The sequence below is a fragment of the Natator depressus genome, chromosome 2 (genome assembly GCF_965152275.1).
Source record: "Natator depressus isolate rNatDep1 chromosome 2, rNatDep2.hap1, whole genome shotgun sequence".
Taxonomy (NCBI): domain Eukaryota; kingdom Metazoa; phylum Chordata; order Testudines; family Cheloniidae; genus Natator; species Natator depressus.
In genome coordinates this window covers 141,941,481-141,960,122 of record NC_134235.1, presented here as the reverse complement: position 1 = coordinate 141,960,122, position 18,642 = coordinate 141,941,481, and the positions used below count along the sequence as shown (strand labels likewise).

At 40.7% G+C, this 18,642-nt stretch overlaps 1 protein-coding gene across 1 annotated transcript in view; it reads left to right on the top strand.

The window, feature by feature from the left end:
- The window catches only part of SLC12A7 (solute carrier family 12 member 7), a 321,321-nt gene that overhangs the window by 167,521 nt on the left and 135,158 nt on the right, over window positions 1-18,642 (top strand). Inside the window, exons 4-5 of the mRNA XM_074945079.1 lie at window positions 2,563-2,709; window positions 4,407-4,461. Coding sequence (XP_074801180.1) covers window positions 2,563-2,709; window positions 4,407-4,461 — 202 coding nt within the window. The remainder of the gene's footprint in view (window positions 1-2,562; window positions 2,710-4,406; window positions 4,462-18,642) is intronic.

Here is an 18,642-nt window from a genome sequence, read left to right as displayed (position 1 = left end):
ATTGAATTCTATCTCTGCATCTGCTACAGAACTGTGTGATGCTTGTCATTTTTCTCTGATGACGGTAATGATTGTTGTATGAGTTTAAATGTTTTTCTCATTGCGATGTATTTAGATAACCTGGGGAAAACAGATTCTTTTAAAAGTCTGCGCTGTACATAACTATTGTTTACATAATCCTAGTTTGTTTTTATAATTTTCTTGAGCTTTCATGAGCTTGGAGTACAGTGGAAGTGGCACATGAAAGGTCAATGGAGAGTTGGAGGAAGTGGGGGGGTGGGAGAGAAAATTAAGGAGAGTTAGGCTTTGTCTATATTCAGAATTTATGCATTAATATAACAACATTGATTTAATTAGACTAGTGTGAACAACTAATGTAGACAGGCTACACCAGTTCTAGGTCAGGTTTATACCAGTGTACTTTAATTTGGTTACCCTGGTATTAGCCACACCATTTCATAATGCAGCCCATCAACACTGGGTTTGTATCAGTGTAATTAAATTGATGTAGTTATACTGGTAAACAAATTCCTTAATAAGAAAAGGAGTACTAGTGGCAACTTAGAGACTAACCAATTTATTTGAGCATAAGCTTCACGAAAGCTTATGCTCAAATAAATTGGTTAGTCTCTAAGGTGCCACTAGAACTCCTTTTCTTTTTGCGAATACAGACTAACACGGCTGCTACTCTGAAAAAAATTCCTTAATGTAGACAAGACCTTAGGCTCTTTATATTGCCTTGAGGAACATTTGTTAACTGATTAGAAGCAGCATTACACAAAGGCTATGTCTACACTAACACTTTTGTTGGTATAACTTATGTCGCTCAGGGATGTGAAAACCCCCCCCCACCAACATAGCTAGCACCACTCATGGTTTAATTATGTCAATGGGAGAACTCTCTCCCATTGGCATAGCGTGGCTACACGAGCGATCTTATAGTGGCACAGCTGCATTGGTGCAGCTGTGCCGCTGTAAGCTCGCTAGTGCAGACATGGTGAAAGAGAGGGGTCCATTTATGTATTCTAGGCTGTGGCGAGTGGCAGCAATGCAAATCATGTCTATACAAGGCTGTAGGTTACATAAAAGAGGAATAAAACAAGGTCTTTATACATATGTTGATAAACCAACTACACACTATATTTCTTGAATTTTTAAAAAAGTGCATGGGATTACTTTAAAAATCATATGATTTATGATTTTTTAACTTTTTGGGTTGTGAACATGGGGGGGGGTCTAATTATATTTTTTACCCCTTCCTTCTTTATTGTTATATGTGATCTCTCTTCTCTCTTGTTCTCAGTTGTCTTGGCTCTCTTGCTACACTCCGTTCTATTGTGTGTTTTGGGGTCAAAGTGAAAGTAATTAGAATTCTAAGATTTTGACAGAGACTCATATTTCCTTGGATTTTATTTGATAGATGTTATTTAAAAAGATAAAATATCTGTGTTTAAAGTAGAAATAAAAGCTCACTGACTTGTTCATATCAAGTGAAATTATTTCTTTATTCCATGTTTGACAATCTAATCTACCAGACGAAACACAAAAATAGGCAGCCTAATTGAGAAGTCAGACTGGGCTGATATACAGTGGTATGAAGTACCAGCACTTTACAGTGGTGTCATCATTTTCTATGGAATTTAAGCTTTCATTTAATTAAAAAAACCCACAAAAACAAAAAATAACAAATACCCAATTGTTTTAGACCTTATAGAAGTGAAGAAAACTTTCCAAGTATAAACCATTAGAGTGGTCTCTCATTGTGCCTACAGAACAAAGGTACAGTCAACAAGTCTGAATGACTGGAGTTACATATTGATAATGGTTTAATTTTTTTTAAAAATGGAAGATTTAAGCCTCAGTGGGATGTGTTAGGTGCTCAGTACTTTTGAAAATCAGATGTCTTATTTAGAAGCCTAAATATGTACTCAAGAGACTAACCTTAGGCTTGTGGTTTTGAAAAACCTGGCCAGTGTAAATGTCAGGGTTAACTGCTTCACAGCTGAGCACTCCTACAGAAAAGTAGACAGAGGTTGGGATTCAGAGTGGGGCCTGAATAGAGAAGTGTCATTTATATTTTTAACATCTGGCTTGATTTTGAATTTTGATCCCTGAGCATCAAAATGAAATAAAGGAAATATTAACAAATGTGCCATATTGAATCAGATCTGTGGTCCAGCATCCTGTCTCAAACAGAGGCCAACACCAGATGCTTCAGAGGAAACTGCGAGAAACCTCATGGCAGGCAGATGTAGGATGATCTGTCTCACCTTAAGGTCTCCTCCTAATTCTTAACAGAGACTATCTTAGTGCATAAAAGGTATTCTATTTCTTTTTAAATGCTGTGTTTTATCTATAAAACTAGAATCTTTTTTTAAATGCTGTAATGTTATCTATAAAACTAGAAATCCTGAGGTCTTCACTCAGTTTTTGCTCACTCCTTACTAAAAAAAGACTTTTTGTTACAAGTCATTGTGAATTTGCTGGATGAGGTGTTAAGATACCTGGTCTTTTGTTTGGGAAGAAATATTCTAGGTGGAATTTATATTTTGTTTGTTTCAGGCTCCACGTATGGGCACTTTTATTGGTGTGTACCTTCCCTGCTTGCAAAACATTTTGGGAGTCATTCTTTTCCTACGTTTGACGTGGATTGTTGGAACATCTGGAGTTCTTGAATCTTTCATCATTGTGTTCATGTGCTGTGCTTGTGTAAGTTAATATTTAATTGTCTTATACATTTACCACTGGTTAAATCCTATTCTATGCTACTGCCAGACCAACTCCCCCCGCCCCCCTGCTTGCACAAGCAGCAGGCAGAACCTTTTTATAGAGTTCAAAGAGCAGTACAGGTGGGAGTTAAGCTGGGCTAAAATACTAGCTTGCCTTTTATGTCTTTTAGCGTGTTCATTTATGCATAGACTTTAAGTAGCGTGTATGTTGAAATTCAGTTGCAATGGGCACCCTACACAGTGGTGCAGCAAAGTGAGCCCTCCCGCACTATTTCTGCCTTGATTGATAGGAGACACTGCTATCTCTTTGCTTATTAGAGCTGGTCAGGAATTTTCTGACAAAATGGTTTTATTGTCAGAAACTGCAATTCACTGAAACAAATGTTTATGAAAAGGTATCAGGTTAAGCAAAACTTCCATTGGGAAATGTTTCTTAGATTCCCAGGATGGATTTTCTGATCAAAAAGACAGATACAGAGAGATGGACTCCAGAATAGCCAATAACTCAATGGTGAGGCCACTCTCCTGGGAAGAAGATGATCCAGGTTCGAGTCCTTATTCTGCCTGATTCAGAGCAGGGACTTGAACTTACAACTTCCACATCCCATATGAGTCTCATAACCACGAAGCTATGGGTTTTTCTGAAGTTGGTGTCTCTGAATCTCTCCTATTAGAACTGTTCCACTTTGTATAACTAATTAAATATTCATTGGACCAGAGAGAGAGAGAGACTGGCTTTATACATGGGTGATTATGGTACTCACATGGGACATGGGAGACAAAGGGACTAGAACATGTCCTAACCTTAGGCTGGGCTAGTATGGTGTATCTCTTGATTTTTTGAAAAACTGGTTTTTGGGGATTTTTGGAAAGGTCTTAGTTTTGTCCCAATGCAGAATGGAAAAAGTATTTTGAAATTTAAAAAACTTTCATAGAACAGGGAAACCATTTCTTGCCCAGCTGCACTACTTATCCTCATTGAATTGATCAAAACAAGATTCAGTCTTAAGTTTGTAAAATACTAATGTTAGCGCCATTTACTCAGTAATTAAAATTGTATTTCATGGTTCTCATTAAATCAGTCCTTAGTATTTGTTCTTCTCTTGATTTATCCTCCTGCTTTGTGTTTATTTAAATTTGGGTAAGAAGGAATTACTTTTCAAAATTTCACATCAAACTCTGAAACTTAATTATTAGCAGTACTGTGATTTACTTGTAGCTCAAGTTCATAAATGTAATTGTTGTGGAATATGGAGCTAGAAGTAAGATACACAATGGTAATGATGGTAAAGATACACAATGGTCATTTGTTACTAATTACTATTTAATTAGAACAATATTTTCATTGGGTTGTTTTCTGGTGAATATTGAAAGTCCTCAAGGTTTCCCCTTCTTCCCAGTTATATATTCAAAGGCTCTGCTTTGAGCTGACCCATACTTCTAGATGTATTAAACAGCTGTTCAGTCTAAGACTCAATGCTCAACTGACTTTGGAATCAATTAGCTTAGTTAGGAAAAAAAGGTATATAACTTGAGTCCCTGTCACCACAAAGACGTAAAGATATTTTCCAATTTCTAGCTTATTCCCACTAGACCATTGGGCTTGTCCATCATTTATAGTTTTTAAAGAACTTTATTATCTTAAGTTAAACATTCTTAATAATGGTCTTTCCACAGACTATGCTGACTGCAATTTCAATGAGCGCAATAGCAACAAATGGCGTAGTTCCAGGTAATTACAATTTTTAACCTGAATCTTAAACCTAAAGTAATTATAAATGCACTTTAAAGGATTTATATGCAATATATATATTATTAAAGCTGTACATTTAAAGACCTAAAGTGATGGAGAATCCACCATATCCCTAGATAAATTATTCCAATGGTTAATTGCCCTCGTGGTTTAAAAATTAATGCCTTATTTCTAGTCCACAATTGTCTAGCTTCAGCTTCAAACCACTGGAACTTGTTTTTCCTTTTTCTGTTAGATTAAGAGTAGTCTGAAATAAGAAATCTCTTCCTCATGTAGACCATGAGCAAGTCACTTCTGAGACTTCAGTTGGATAAACTAAATAAATTGAGAAGCTCTGTCTCTCACTTTAAGGCAGGTTTTCCAAGTCTGAAATCTTTATTATAGTTCTTTCTGAATCCTTTCCAATTTTCAATTTCTTTTTTGAATTGAGAACACCATAACCATTGGAACAACTTACTGGAAATCTTTAAATCAAGATTGGTCATTTTTTAAAAGATATGCTCTAGCTCAGCCAGAAGTTATCGACTTGATACAGGAATTACTGGGTGAAATTGTGTGACCTGTATTATGCAGGCAATCAGACTTGATTATCATAATAGTCTTTCTTTTCTTAAAATGTAAGAATCTGTTCAATAAAACTAGTCTGTAACATACACAGGGTACTGCTATACATGACATAACATTTCAGTGGAAAAAATAAATGGAATCCTTTTACACAAAGTGACCCTACTTCCTGCTTTTTCACATGATATCCCCTATTATCCTAGGAACTTCTTTCAGGACTCCTGAAATGTCATAGAATCATAGAATATCAGGGATGGAAGGGACCTCAGGAGGTCATCTAGTCCAACCCCTGCTCAAAGCAGGACCAATCCACAACTAAATTATCCTAGCCAGGGCTTTGTCAAGCCTGACCTTAAAAACCTCAAAAGAAGGAGATTCCACCACCTCCCTAGGTAACGCATTCCAGTGCTTCACCACCCTCCTAGTAAAAAAGTTTTTCCTAATATCCAACCTAAACCTCCCCCACTGCAACTTGAGACCATTACTTCTTGTTCTGTCATCTGCTACCACTGAGAACAGTCTAGATCCATCCTCTTTGGAACCCCCTTTCAGGTAGTTGAAAGCAGCTATCAAATCCCCCCCTCATAAATCATGTGTTCCAGTCCCCTAATCATTTTTGTTTCCCTCTGCTGGACTCTCTCCAATTTTTCCACATCCTTCTTGTAGTGTGGGGCCCAAAACTGGACACAGTACTCCAGATGAGACCTCACCAATGTCGAATAGAGGGGAACGATCACGTCCCTCGATCTGCTGGCAATGCCCCTACTTATACATCCCAAAATGCCATTGGCCTTCTTGGCAACAAGGGCACACTGTTCACTCATATCCAGCTTCTCATTCACTGTAACCCCTAGGTCCTTTTTGCAGAACTGCTGCCTAGCCATTCGGTCCGTAGTCTGTAGTAGTGCATGGGATTCTTCTGTCCTAAGTGCAGGACTCTGCACTTGTCCTTGTTGAACTTCATCAGATTTCTTTTAGCCCAATCCTCCAATTTGTCTAGGTCCCTCTGTATCCTATCCCTACCCTCCAGCGTATCTACCACTCCTCCCAGTTTAGGGTCATCAGCAAACTTGCTGAGGATGCAGTCCATGCCATCCTCCAGATCATTAATGAAGATATTGAACAAAACCGGCCCCAGGACCGACCTTTGGAGCGCTCCGCTTGATATCGGCTGCCAACTAGACATGGAGCCATTGATCACTACCCATTGAGCCCGATGATCTAGCCAGCTTTCTATCCACCTTATAGTCCATTCATCCAGCCCATACTTCTTTAACTTGCTGGCAAGAATACTGTTGGAGACCGTATCAAAAGCTTTGCTAAAGTCAAGGAATAACACATCCACTGCTTTCCCCTCATCCACAGAGCCAGTTATCTCGTCATAGAAGGCAATTAGATTAGTCAGGCATGACTTGCCCTTGGTGAATCCATGCTGACTGTTCCTGATCACTTTCCTCTCCTCTAAGTGCTTCAGAATTGATTCCTTGAGGACCTGCCCCATGATTTTTCCAGGGACTGAGGTGAGGCTGACCGGCCTGTAGTTCCCAGGATCCTCCTCCTTCCCTTTTTTAAGGATGGGTCTGTCCCGCTTTTTCATTCAATCAAAATGTTTTGTTTCTTAATGTTTCTTGAAGATCTACTGCTATACCAAGTAGAATTTGGTCTGTGTTACATGAAACGAACAGCCCAACTGAATGAGCATTTAGTTGGATGAACAGTGTTTGGAATGAAGAGAAAAATGTAGACATTATCAAAGCTGTTCCTCTGCTCAAAGGGAAGGTTCTTAACACTGTATCAGTGTTCTATGATTAACTCAGAACACAAAGTTATTGGAAAAAATTCTCCACTTTGAGAAATAAGCATGTGTCACTGTTGAGTCAGAACCTGGGAAGTAGCAACATCAGCGCATCTTTGTAAAAAGTGTATATTGGGCATTTTATATGACCCAGGACACTAAAAAAAGTCTCTATAGGCACAACTATGAGGGGGGATGATGATGACAAGGGGAACATGTTTTCCCTTCTCCTCTCTCCCACCAAAATTATTTTTTCCTACCTTGTAATGTCCCCTTTTATTTCTGTCTGCCCAATATTTGAGGAGACAAAAATGAAAAGGCATCTCCCTTTGGTAAATGGTAAAGAAATAAGAAATGATAGTATGGTAATATGGACAAAACAAAATTTTGGGCCAAAATTACTTTGGGGAAGGACAGCAAAAGAGGATCCAGTGGGATGGTGTTAGGGGTCTACTGTAGACCCCCCGGGTCAGAAGCATGAAGGGACATATGAATCTTTAGCGCATCTGGCATGTAAATATCTTGCAATCCTGGCTACAACAGTGCCATGCGAATGCCTGTTCTCACTTTCAGGTGACATTGTAAAGGAGTGGGCGGCATGATCTCCTGTAAGTGTAAACAAACTTGTCTGAGTGATTATAGAATATAGGGGAGGGATAGCTCAGTGGTTTGAGCATTGGTCTGTTAAACCCAGGGTTGTGAGTTCAGTCATTGAGGGGGCCATTTAGGGATCTGGGGCAAAAATTGGGGATTGGTCCTGCTTTGAGCAGGGGGTTGGACTAGATGACCTCCTGAGGTCCCTTCCGACCCTGATATTCTATGATTGGCTGAACAAGAAGTAGGACTGAGTGGACTTGTAGACTCTAAACTTTTACATTGTTTTAGTTTTGAATGCAGTTATTTTTGTACATAATTCTACATTTGTAAGTTCAACTTTCATGATAAAGAGATGGCAGTACACTACATTACTTGTCTTAGGTGAATTGAAAAATACTATTTCTTTTGTTTCTTTTTTACAGTGCAAATATATGTAAGCAAAAATAAATATGAAGTGAGCACTGTACATGTTGTATTCTGTGTTGCAATTGAAATAAATATATTTGAAAGTGTAGAAAACATCCAAAAATATTTAAATAAATGTTATTCTGTTTGTGATGGGTTGGATCACAGAAAACTCCTTCGGACTGCCAACTGATGTGATAAGGCTAGTTCTGGCCCTGCTTTCCCTGCCAGCTTGGGACCTCAGCACCCTAACACAGACCCAGGTCTGAATAACATCCCACAAACTGCAGGCTTAACTGAAAACAGTTTAAGAAGTGTTCTTGTCTCCAACACTCAGATGCCCAAGTCCCAATGGGATCCATACCCCAAATAAATCCGTTTTACCCTGAATAGAGTTTGTACAGGGTAAACTCATAAATTGTTCGCCATCTAAAACACTGATAGAGAAATATGCACAGCTGGTGCCCCCCATTAATTAATAATTAAAAAGTGATTTTATTAAATACAAAAAGTAGGATTTAAGTGGTTCCAAGTAATAACAGACAGAACAAAATGAATTACCCAGCAAAATAAAATAAAACATGCAAGTCTATGCCCAATACAGTAAGAAAGTTATTACAGATGAAATCTCACCCTCAGAGATGTTCCAGTAAGCTTCTTTTACAGACTAGACTCCTTCTAGTCTGGGTCAAGCAATCACTTACACACTTATGGTTACTGTCCTTTGTTCCAGTTTCTTTCAGGTATTCTTTGGGGGGTGGAGAGGCTATCTCTTGATCCAGCTGAAGACAAAATGGAGGGATCTCCCAGGGGTTTAAATAGACTTTCTCTTGTGGGTGGACACCCCTTCCTCCCCCTGTGTAGAATCCCAACTACAAGATGGAGTTTTGGAGTCACATGGGCAAGTCACATGTCCGTGAATGACTTAGAACTTACAGGTAGCAGCCATTGTTCACATGCTATCTTGAACGTCCTCAGGTAGACTTCTTATGTGGATTGGAGCCTTCCAAGATCCATTGTCCATTAAGTGTTTCTTGACTGGGCACTTAACTTGCAAATTCCTTTCTAAAGAAGCTGCCCAAATGCCTTACTAAGGCTACTTAAAATCAAACAAGTACACAGCCAATATTCATAACTTTGAATACAAAAATGATACATGCATACAAATAGGATGAATATATTCAGTAGATCATAACCTTTGCAGAGATATGTTACATAGCATATGTAGCATAAAACACATCCCAGTTATGTCATATTTACATTCATAAGCATATTTCCATAAAGCATTATGGGGTGCAACGTCACACTGTTATTGTTTGACAGCGTGACTAATTTTTTAAATCATTTGACAGCCCTAAATTTTAGACTTGGTTTTGGTAAATAGTGAGAAAATCATAGAAGAGCTGGTTTTAGGAAATAACCTTGGATCGAGGTTCATGAGCTGATTTAGTTTAAATTAAATGTAAGGATAATCAAAACAGGTCATCATCTATGGTTTTTTATTTCAAAAGGGAAATTAAGGGAATTAGTTGAAGTCAATTGGACTGAAGAGCTCAAGGACCTAAATGTGGAGGAGGCTTAGAATTTCTTTAAATCAAGTATACAAAACTATCTGAAGTTTATGTTGCAAGGAAGGGGGGGGCGGGAATTGTAGGGAAAGGTTCCAGATCCAACTGGGTGAATAACTACATCAAAAAGGTTATTGAAAGTAGAGAGTCTCTAGGGAATGGAAACAGGGATTGAAAAAGCAATATCTTGCAGGTTAGAAAATGAAGGAACAAAGTAAGAATTGCTAAAAAGTAGAGCTAACTTTTGCCAAGAGAATTAAAATAAATAGGTTTTTTAAATTATATAAATAAAAAAAGACTTGGAAAGGATGAAGTTGGACTGCTATGCAGTGTGGATGGGGAACAGATTAAAGATAATCTAGATATGGCCCAAAACCGAAATGAACACTAAATGTGGTGTGCTCGCTGCTTGACTGAAATATAACGTGTGCTCTGTTTGTGTTGTTTGGGGGACCGAGTGCTGACTGTGTGTGTGCTGAGCCTAGCAGCCTGCTAGGCAAGGCTGAGAGCTGAGAGCTTCTTAACGAGGCTGTAATCCCTAGGCCTTTTAGCACCCATCAACCCTTAACTAGGGAATGAGGCTACTCAGGGCTACTCAGGGAGACCAGAGCTTAAGCCCTCTCCTAAGCAGCCAGAGGAGCTAGGGAACAGGAGCAGCTAACAGGGGAGTTTTGCGAGGGTGTTAACAGGGGCAGTGTGAGGGGGGCTCGAACTCAATATTCTTTAAACTTAAAAGCCAAAAATACCCCCTTGATATAAACAAAACGACAACAACTGCAGGGAAATGCAGGCAGAAGTCCAGCAATAGAGTGGGGGCTACCCGTTTATTGCACCCAATGCAGCATGTATGATTACCTGTCCTATGGGCAGGTGGCGTATGTGTGCATTTGGTGCAAGGAGCTCCTAGCCCTTAGAGATCTTGTATGGGCTTTGGAGACCATAGTGGCTGAACTGGAGGAGCTGAGGGAGACAGAGAGGTACATAGATGAGACTTTCTGGGATACAGTAGAACTGTCCCACCCCCAGTCTGACAGCCTCTGTGCTGTTGAGGAGGATGAAAGTCCCAGGGAAGGAGAGCATCTAACTGGAGCACAGAGAAACAATCCCATAGTTGGGACCCTCCTTCCAGATGATGTTGTCGTATCCTCTCACACTGACGATACCTCTCCAGGGGAGGGAACTCCAGCTATTAGAAAGAAGCAGGTATTAGTAATGGGCCCTGCTTTGAGCAGGGGGTTGGACTAGATGACCTCCTGAGGTCCCTTCCAACCCTGATATTCTATGATTCTATGGGAGATTTGATCATTAGAAACATAGATAGCCAGGTTTGCAATGACCAGGAGAACCGCACGGTAACTTGCCTGCCTGGCGCAAAGGTTGCGGATCTCTTGAGATATCTAGATAGACTTATGTGTAGTGCTGGGGAGAAGCCGGTGGTCGTGGTACATGTAGGTACCAATGACATAGTGAAGGATAGGTGAGAGGTCTTGGAGGCCAAATTTAGGCTGCTAGGTAAGAGATTGAAGTTGAGGACCTCCATGATAGCATTCTCTGAGATGCTCCCAGTTCCACATGCAGGGCCAGTTAGACAGGCAGAACTGCAAAGTCTCAATGCGTGGATGAGATGATGGTGTAGAGAGGAGGGGGTTAGATTTATTAGGAACTGGGGAAACTTTTGGGATAGGGGGATCCTGTACAGGAAGGAGGGCTCCAGCTAAACCAAAATGGAACCAGATTGCTGGCACTTAACATTAAAGAAGTCATAGAGCAGTTTTTAAACTAAGGGCTGGGGGAAAACCGACCGGTGCTGAGAAGTACATGGTTGGACATTTCTTAGGGGAGGATCTATTAATGGAGAATCTCTTAATGGAGGATCTATTAATGGAGAATGGGGGGAGGGATAGCTCAGTGGTTTGAGCATTGGCCTGCTTAAACCCAGGGTTGTGAGTTCAATCCTTAAGGGGCTCATTTAGGGATCTGGGGCAAAAATTGGAGATGGTCCTGCTTTGAGCAGTGAGTTGGACTAGATGATCTTCTGAGGTCCCTTCTAACCCTCAGATGTCCTAGTGAGGACAAGAGGATGGAAAATGATATAATACAGGCAGGGTCTGATCAGAAACAGTCAAATAAAAAATATCCCATTTAATTACATCATGTAATGGCAGAAAGCCAAAAGGAGACAGTTTTTATAGTGCTTATATACGAATGCTAGAAGTCTAAATAATAAAATGGGTGAAGTAGAGTAGCTTGTATTAAATGAGGATATTGATATAATAGGCATCGCAGAAACTTGGTGGAATGAGGCTAATCAATGGGATACAGTAATACCAGGGTACAAAACATATTGGAAGGACAGAACAGTCATGCTGGTGGGGGAGTGGCATTATATGTGAAAGAAAGCATAGAAGCAAATGAATCAAACTGTACCATAGAATCTCTATAGATAGAAATTCCATACTCTAATAATAAGAATATGGCGGTAAGGATATATTACCGACCACCTGACCAGGATGGTGAAAGTGACTGTGAAATGCTCAGGGGGATTAGAGAGGCTATTAAAATAAAAAACTCAATAATAATAATAATGGGGGATTTCAATTATCCGCATAATGACTGGGTACATGTCACCTCAGGACGGGATGCAGAGATAAAGTTTCTTGACACCTTAAATGACTGCTTCTTGGAGCAGCTGGTCCTGGAACCCACAAGAAGAGAGGCAATTCTTGATTTAGTTCTAAGTGGAGCACAGGATCTGATCCAAGAGGTGAATATAGCTGGACCGCTTGGTAATAGTGACCATAATATAATTAAATTTAATATCCCTGTGGCAGGAAAAACACCACAGTAGCCCAACACTGTAGCATTTAATTTCAGAAAGGGGAACTACACAAAAATGAGGAGGTTAATTAAACAGAAATTAAAAGGTATGGTGCCAAAAGTGAAATCTCTGCAAGCTGAGTGGAAACTTTTTAAAGACACCCTAATAGAGGCTCAACTTAAATGTATACCCCAAATTAAAAAACATAGTAAGAGAACCAAAAAAGAGCCACCATGGCTAAACAACAAAGTAAAACAAACAATGGCAAGCAAAACGGCATCCTTTAAAAAGTGGAAGTTAAATCCTAGTGAGAAAAATGGAAAGGCGCATAAACACTGGCAAATGAAGTGTAAAAATACAATTAGGAAGGCCAAAAAAGAATTTGAGGAACAGCTAGCCAAAGACTCAAAAAGTAATAGCAATTTTTTTTTAAAGTACATCAGAAGCAGGAAGCCTGCTAAACAACCAGTGGGGCCACTGGACGATCGAGGTGCTAAAGGAGCACTCTAGGACGATAAGCCTATTGAGGTGAAACTAAATGAATTCTTTGCATCCGTCTTCACGGCTGAGGATGTGAGAGAGATTCCCAAACTGAGCCATTCTTTTTAGGTGACAGATCTGAGGAACTGTCCCAGATTGAGGTATCATTAGAGGAAGTTTTGGAACAAATTGATAAATTAAACAGCAATAAGTCACCAGGACCAGATGGTATTCACGCAAGAGTTCTGATGGAACTCAAATGTGAAATTGCAGAACTACTAGCTGTAGTCTGTAACCTATCATTTAAATCAGCTTCTGTACCAGATGACTGGAGGATAGCTAATGTGATGCCAATTTTTAAAAAGGGCTCCAGAGGTGATCCTGGTAATTACAGTTCTCAGAATGGAGAGAGGTAAATAGTGGTGTCCTCCAGGGGTCTGTTCTGGGACCAGTCCTATTCAACATACTCATAAATGATCTGGGAAAAGGGGTAAACAGTGAGGTGGCAAAATTTGCAGATGTTACAAATTTACTAAAGATAGTTAAGACCCAGGCAGACTGCGAAGAGCTACAAAAGGATCTCTCAAAACTGGGCAACAAAATGGTAGGTGAAATTTAATGTTGATAAATGCAAAGTAATGCACATTGGAAAGCATAATCCCAACTATACATATAAAGTGAGGGGGTCTAAATTCACTGTTACCACTCAAGAGAGAGATCTTGGAGTCATTGTGGATAGAAGTGAACAGAATTCTGGGAATAATTAAGAAGGGGATAGATAATAGGACAGAAAATATCATGTTGCCTCTATATAAATCCATGGTATGCCCACATCTTGAATACTGTGTGCAGATGTGGTTGCCCCATCTCAAAAAAGATATATTGATTTGGAAAAGGTTCAGAAAAGGGCAACAAAAAGGATTAGAGGTATGGAATAGCTTCCGTATGAGGAGAGATTAATAAGACTGGAACTTTTCAGCTTGGAAAAGAGACGGCTAAGGGGAGATATGATTGAGGTCTATAAAATCATGACTGGTGTAGAGAAAGTAGATAAGAACATAAGAGGGATAGGTCAGTGGTTTGAGCTTTGGCCTGCTAAACCCAGTATCCTGTCTACCGACAGTGGCCAATGCCAGGTTCCCCAGAGGGAGTGAACCTAACAGGTAATGATCAATTGATCTCTCTCCTGCTATCCATCTCCACCCTCTGAAAACAGAGGCTAGGGACACCATTCCTTACCCATCCTTGCTAATAGCCATTGCTGGACTATCCTCCCTGAATATATCTAGTTCGTTTTTGAACCCTGTTATGGTCTTGGCCTTCACAACATCCTCTGGCAAGGAGTTCTACAGGTTGACTGTGTGTTGTGTGAAGAAATACTTCCTTTTATCTGTTTTAAACCTGCTGCCTGTTAATTTCATTTGGTGACCCCTAGTTCTTGTGTTATGAGAAGGAGTAAACAACACTTCCTAGTGCTGTGTGCTGAGCTTGTGTTTGTCTGTCTGTTTGTTTGAAGGACCGTGTGCTGTGGCCACCAGTTGGAAGCTGTGAGCTTCTAAACAAGGTTTGAAATCTAGAAGCCTCTGTTCATTGGCTGAGCCTTAATCAGGGGGTGGAGCTATCAAGAAGGCCAGGCTTTATAAAGCAGTGAGCATGCTCCCAGGGAGCTTTGTGACCAGGGACCGCTAACAGGGAGTTTCAAGAGGGAGTTTGGAAGGGGAGTGGAAAGGGGGTGAGGTACACTTGCCATTCTTTAAAACCTTTAAACTAAACTATAATCAAAACTTCTTGATTTAAACAAAAACCCTATCATTAACCTAGGTAGCTGTAGAGAGAATGCAGGCAGAAGCCCAGCAGAAGAGTGGGGGCTATCCTGTTTATTGCACTTGGTGTAGCATGTATCATTACCTGCCCTGTGGGCGGGTGGCATATGTGTGCATTTGGTGCAAAGAGCTCCTGGCCCTCAGAGACCGTGTACCGGCTTTGGAGGTCAGGATGGCGGAACTGGAGGAGCTAAGGGAGGCAGAGAGGTAAGTTGATGAGGCTTTCCGGGACACTGTAGATTTGTCCCACCTCCAGTCAGACAGCCCCTGCGCTGTTAAGGAGGATGAAAGGCCCAGAGAAGGAGAGCAGTCAACGGGAGCAGAGGGAAACCTTCCCATAATTGGGACCCTCCTTCCAGATGATGTTGTGGTATCCTGGTGGGGGAGGGATAGCTCAGTGGTTTGAGCTTTGGCCTGCTAAACCCAGGGTTATGAGCTCAATCCTTGAGGGGGCCATTTAGGGATATGGGGATTGGTCCTGCTTTGAGCAGCGGGTTGGACTAGATGACCTCCTGAGGTCCCTTCCAACCCTGATATTCTATGATTCTACGATCCTCTCACACTGAGGTTACCTCTCTGCGGGAGGGGACTCCAGGCATTAGGAAAAGGCAGGTGTTAGTAATGGGAGATTCAATCATTAGAAACATAGATAGCTGTGTTTGTGATGACCGGGAGAACCATATGGTGACTGGCCTGCCTGATGCGAAGGTTGCGGATCTCTCGAGGCATCTAGATAGACTTATGTGTAGTGCTGGGGAGGAGCCGGTGGTCGTGGTACATGTACGTACCAATGAGATAGGGAAGGGTAGGAGAGATGTCCTGGAGGCCAAATTTAGGCTGCAAGGAAAGAGACTGAAATCCAGGACCTCTATGGTGGCATTCTCAGAAATGCTTCCAGTTCCACACGCAGGGCCAGGTAGGCAGGCAGAGCTTCAGAGTCTCAATGTGTGGATGAGACAATGGTGTCCAGAGGAGGGGTTTAGATTTATTAGGAACTGGGGAAACTTTTGGGATAGGGGGAGCCTATTCAGGAAGGATCGGCTCCACCTAAACCAAAGTGGATCCAGACTGCTGGCACTTAACATTAAAAAGGTTGCAGAGCAGTTTTTAAACTAAGAGATGGGGGAAAGCCGATTGCTGCAGAGGCGCACGTGGATCGGACAGAGACTTCTCTTCGAGGAGAGTCTATTGATAGAGATTCTCTAGGTTTTAGTCAGGAGGAGAGGATGGAAGAGGATAAAGTATGGGCCAGATCGACGAGAAACATTCACATAAAGAATCTGACACATCAGAAAAGGGCAGACAAGTAAACAGTGACAAGTTTTTAAAGTGCTTGGACACAAATGCTAGAAGTCTAAATAATAAGATGGGTGAACTAGAAAGCCTCGTGTTAAAGGAGGATATTAATATAATAGGCATCACAGAAACCTGGTGGAGTGAGGACAATCAATGGGGCACAATCATTCCGGGGTACAAAATATATCGGAAGGACAGAACAGGACGTGTGGGGGGTGGGGAGTGGCACTATATGTGAAAGAAAATGTAGAATCAAATGAAATAAAAGTCTTAAATGAATCCACATGTTCCATAGAATCTCCATGGATACTAATTCCATGCTCTAATAAGAATATAACAGTAGGGATCTATTATTGACCACCTGACCAGGACAGTGATCGTGACGATGAAATGCTAAGGGAAATTAGAGAGGCTACCAAATTAAAAAACTCAATAGTAGTGGGGGATTTCAATTATCCCCATATTGACTGGTTACATGTCACCTCAGGATGAAATGCAGAGACAAAATTTCTCAATACTTTAAATGACTGCTTCTTGGAGCAGTTGGTACAGGAACCCACAAGGGAAGAGACAACTCTCGATGTAGTCCTGAGTGGAGCAAAGGATCTGGTCCAACAGGTAACTATAACAGGACCGCTTGGAAATAGTGACCATAATATAGTAACATTTATCATTCCTGCGGTGTTGGGCTGTTGAGGTGTTTCCACCCCCTATTCTTAAATATAGGTGTGAGGTTAGCCCAGTCATATGGTACTACTGCTGAATACACAGATTTATTACAAAATCATTGCTACCAGACTAACTATCCCATGTGACAATACTTTTGGTATTCAGGGATAGAAATTATACAGTCCCCCTCAATTATCCAGTCCCCCTCAATTAAAGTCTAAGTTTTTCCTTCTACCTCAGATGTAGTAATTTCCATTTCTATAGACTTATTTCGTTCTGCCGACCTGCCTTCATGCCTATGTTCAATATTATCATCCTTACTGAAAACCAAAGCATAAGAACGTAAAAAACATAAGAATGACCCTACTGGGTCAGACCAAAGGTCCATCTAGCCCAGTAGCCTGTCTTCTGACAGTGGCCAGTGCCAGGTGCCCCAGAGGGAATGAACAGAACAGTTAATCATCAGATGATCCATCCCCTGTCACTCATTCTCAGCTTCTGGCAAACAGACCCTGGGCAATTACAGACCCTATAATCTGACCTCAGTAGTAAGACTTTAGAACAAATTGTGAAGAAAATAATAATTAAATTAATCGAGGTAAATGGAAAAGGAGATGTAATGCAACATGCAACAAAGTAGATTTTGCCAGACTAACCTGAGTTCCTTCTCTGAGAAGATAACTGAGTTTTTAGATAGGGGAAAGACATCAGGTCTAATATAGTTGGACTTCAGTAAAGGATTTGATATAATCCCATATGGGAAATTATTAAAGAAGATGGGGATTAATACAAGCAATGTTAGGTGGATAAGTAACTGGCTAAAGAGGACAAGGCAATGGGTTAACTTATCTGACTGGAGGGTTACGGGTAGAGTTCCTCAAGGACTGGTGTTGAGACCATTCTCATTCAATATTTTTATTAATGACCTTGGCATAAAAGGTAGGAGTGTGCTAATGAAACTTGCTGATAATACAAAGTGAGAAGGCATTGTCAATTCAGAGGAGGATTGGAATATTACACAAGAAGGATGTGGATGACCTTGAAGGCTGGAGTAACAGAAATGAGATGAAATTCAATAGGACAAAGTGCAAGGTCTCTGCTAGAAAATGGGGGCTCATCAGCTGGAAGCAACAGACGAGGAAGGGGACCTGGTGTGTGGGTGAATCACAGGATGATGATGAGCCACCATTGTGATGCAGCTGCGAAAAAGGCAAATGCTATCCTAAGATATATCAGACAAAGCATGTCCAGAAAAGATAGAAAAGTATTAATGCAATTGTACAAGACGCTGGTGAGACCTCATCTGGAATACAGTGTACAATTCTGGTAACCTGTGTTCAAAAAAGAAGAATTCAAACTGGAACAGATGCAGAGAAGAGCTACTAGGATGATCAGGAGAATGGAGGGCCTCTCTTATGAGAGGAAACTGGAAGACTGGCTTGTTCAGCCTAGCAAAATGAAGGCTGAGAGGCTATGACTGCTTTTTATAAATACATCAGGGGAGGGTGGGGGTAAACACCAGGGAGGGTGAAAAGCTATTTAAGCTAAAGGACAATGTTGGCACAAGAAAAAATGGATATAAACTAGCTATGAACAAATTCAGGCTAGAAATTAGAAGAAGGTTTTTCACCATTAGAAGATCAAGGTTCTGGAATAGCCTTCCAATGGGAGTTGTGGGGGCAAACTGAACTCTGTTCAGTTGCAGCAATAACTGCCCCTTTTGTGTCATATTTCCATTCTTGTCTCTGCACCTTTTCCCATGCAGTGTCATGTCTGGAATCCTCTCTGTGATTTAGCTGACCATTTCACCAACGTTTTCTTTTTAAAGCAGCTCTTTAAAACACAAGACCCCAGTGCACACCTAAACGAAGCAATAACAAAATTATAAATATTGAAACGTGCAATGTATGTGCCTTGCTATATAGAAGACTGATTTGTTATTGTCATAGTAGCAATGCTATAGTTATATGGCAGAGTGCTATTTTCAGATACTTACAGTTTTTCAAAATAATTTTCCCATGAACTGTAATGTCTCAGACTTGTCACTTTAAAAATGATTCAGTTTTTAGAAATTCAGCCTGAGATTGCCTCTGGAGCTGCTAACCTGTGGAGGTTCTGTGAATTCCAAACTCCACAGCTGTGGAG